General features: G+C 44.4%; 1 protein-coding gene across 1 annotated transcript in view; it reads left to right on the forward strand.

The window, feature by feature from the left end:
- The first annotated feature begins 2,119 nt into the window (after positions 1-2,119).
- The window catches only part of LOC108784859 (ephrin type-B receptor 5-like), a 39,940-nt gene continuing 39,111 nt past the window's right edge, over positions 2,120-2,948 (forward strand). Inside the window, exon 1 of the mRNA XM_018553800.1 lies at positions 2,120-2,201. Within this exon, the coding sequence (XP_018409302.1) occupies positions 2,120-2,201 (82 nt within the window). The remainder of the gene's footprint in view (positions 2,202-2,948) is intronic.

The following is a 2,948-nucleotide window of genomic DNA, read 5'->3' on the forward strand; positions in this document are numbered from 1 at the left end:
AGCTTCCTAGCAACCATTGACACTGTGGGTCAACAGCTTCCTAGCAACCAATGACACTGTGGGTCAACAGCTTCCTAGCAACCAATGACACTGTGGGTCAACAGCTTCCTAGCAACCAATGACACTGTGGGTCAACAGCTTCCTAGCAACCAATGACACTGTGGGCCAACAGCTTCCTAGCAACCAATGACACTGAGCGCCAACAGCTTCATAGCAATCAATTATGCTTCTGGCCGACAGCCTGCTAGCAACCAATGATCCTGTGGGCCAACAGCTTCCTAGCAGCCAATGATGCTTCTGGCCGACAGCCTCCTAGCAACCAATGATGCTGAGCGATGACTGTGTCCAAGCAGCCAGCACAGGGTGGGGTTTGGGGGCCTACTTACTCCAAAATGATATTTGTCCTAATTTTCTCTGAAAAAATGTAAAACAATCTCCTCTGAAATGGCTGCAATTGTCACAGCCATAGAGTCTTATTAGAAAATTGTTGCAAATAAGAACTTTGTGAATTAGTTGCACGACGGAACAGGCGCAAACCTTTAATGAATGCAAGAGTTCTAGATATGGCCACAGTGCCAGAATTGTTGCAAAATCTGTATTGGATCGACCCCACAGAGCTTTAGCTTTCAGTTTAGCTTTTAATTTAATGGAAACCTCTCCAAAAAAAAACCAAATAGATAAATAAGAATTATATATATAATCAAATAAAAAGTGAATGTATGAGGTAAGAGCACTTTCTGCGTTATGTGACTCTGATTAGGAATAATGTAATTTGCTGTATAGAAGTCGGATTCGCCGTGCGTACGTCTGACATTTGAAATCACTCGCTAAATGCTAATTTTAGTTAATGAACAGGTGTCCCCATATCAGCACCGACTCTTCCCCTGCAGAGAAAAGAGAGTTGGTGCGTGTAAGAGTGCCGGCACTGGTGGGGGAGTGTGAGGGGCGCTGAGCGTACACAGATTAGTGAGACAGCTGTGGAGGGGGGGGTGGGGTGGGTGACACAGCTCAGAGGGAGAATCACAGACTCAGTCTACCCCTACGAGTGGAAGAGCAGGGAGACACAGACACAACTCAGGGAGAAGGTAAAGTGTGGAGCATAGACCGCCATGAGGACACCGGGACATCGGTAGGATGGAAGAACGCTCTCAATATGTGGCCAACCGGGACTCTTCGCCGCCTCATTCTTCTCCATCTATGCAGCCTTTGGGCATTGTCATCAGGTCATGAGGGGACAAGCGCATCCTTGCGATTACAACTCCCGGGCTTCTCATAGGGAGCCATCACCTGCTAGGCGTGAGCGCAGCTAACATCATGAGAATACTTCTCGGCATCTTTTACCTGCTGCCCCTCGTCTCTCCTCTAGAAGGTGAGCTTCCAAAATTTCCATGGTCCTCCACCCTCTCTGTTCCTCACCGTTCCTCGCTCTCTTTGTCCATTTTTTTGTTGCCTGATAAAATGAATGAAAAAGCTGAATTGACAACTTTGAAATGTTTTAATTTATTGGGACAAAAAAAAAGATTATTAATGGGAGTTTCAAGTGACAGGTCTTGGTGGATATGTGCTGGCTTCAGAACAGACGTGGTTTTGTAGCGGTGTCCTTATAGGTGATTGAGTCTTCCTCAGGGTGACCTTTTAATAGGTTTGGGCAAACCCAAGGATGGGCAAATGCGACCAACAGGTATAACCGAGGAAGACCTCCAGACTAGAGGCACTTCCCCCAAAGACTGTGTAGACGTGCATGCATGGTCCTCATACAACCAGTTTAACCTGACAACTCTGTCATCGAGGTAGACCTACAGATGAGAGGCACTCATACAAGGACTGCATAAACCTGCATACATGGTCCTTATATGACCAGTTTGACCGACAACTCTGTCCCAGTGGTATTCAACTTGAATATCAGCAATTGAATTCTCTAAACTGCCCAAGCTGCCTGAAAATGGCCTGTTAATTGGAACGTGAAGAATTAGTTCAGCTGGGGCGGCTGATCGTAAGTGCTGATGACAGGGATGGCACATTATTTGAGCTCCTGCTTATGCGTTGTACTACAGAAAGAAAAAAAAAAAAACGTTCCCAGTGTCAGTGAAATCATAGAAACGCAGAGTGAGAACTGGAAATGATCTTCACAGAAGTCGAGATCTTTGACATTGTATTTAGCTTTGCTGTGCGGATGGTTGCAGGCCTGAGGGCGCTGCAGGGTGAGGGCGGAAAAAACAGGGCATTTTGAAGGTTTCAAGGACGAGTCCGCCTTCCCACCACCTTGAGGTAGTGCTTCAAAAACATTGGCTTTGTAAATACCATTTATGACATTTTGCATTGTTATAATCATGCAAACACTTAGGTTAGGGTCACCCCTGTGTCCAGTCCCTGCGCTAGCGTAAGGCAACGCAAGCGGCCGCCTGAGGGCGCTATTGGGGGGGGGGGGAGAAATGGAATCCCTGTCCCAGCATGTAACTGTGCCCAGGACGGTTATCACACAGTTATCTGCTGAGACAGGGGTTGTAAAAGGTCTCAGCCGCGTGGTCCCATTGATGCAACCGACGCATTTGGCAAGCAGCATCGTTTATTTTCACCACCCACCCGAACGAGGCCTGAGGGTGACATGTTTTCTGTCCATGTGTATGAGTCCCTTAAAATCGTTATATGCGTGTAAAAATGTCAAAAAAAAAGTTATGATTTTGCAGAAGAGGCGGGACTATACTAGACTAGAAGCGGGACTTTTAATAAAAAATGGGAATAAAATATACAAATGATTAAAATAAAATATTGAACAATAAAACTTTAACATAGAAGAGGAAAATAAAATGTTAAAGTACAAAACTAAAGTAAGATATTAAAATCTGATAAACGATCAAAATGAAATCTGAAAATAGAAAATTGATACAAAATATTAAAATGAAATACTAAAATGTCAAAGTAACATGGATAATATATATATATAATTA

Source organism: Nanorana parkeri, unplaced genomic scaffold (assembly GCF_000935625.1).
Source record: "Nanorana parkeri isolate BGI_ZX_2015 unplaced genomic scaffold, ASM93562v1 scaffold130, whole genome shotgun sequence".
NCBI classification, from domain to species: Eukaryota; Metazoa; Chordata; class Amphibia; order Anura; family Dicroglossidae; genus Nanorana; species Nanorana parkeri.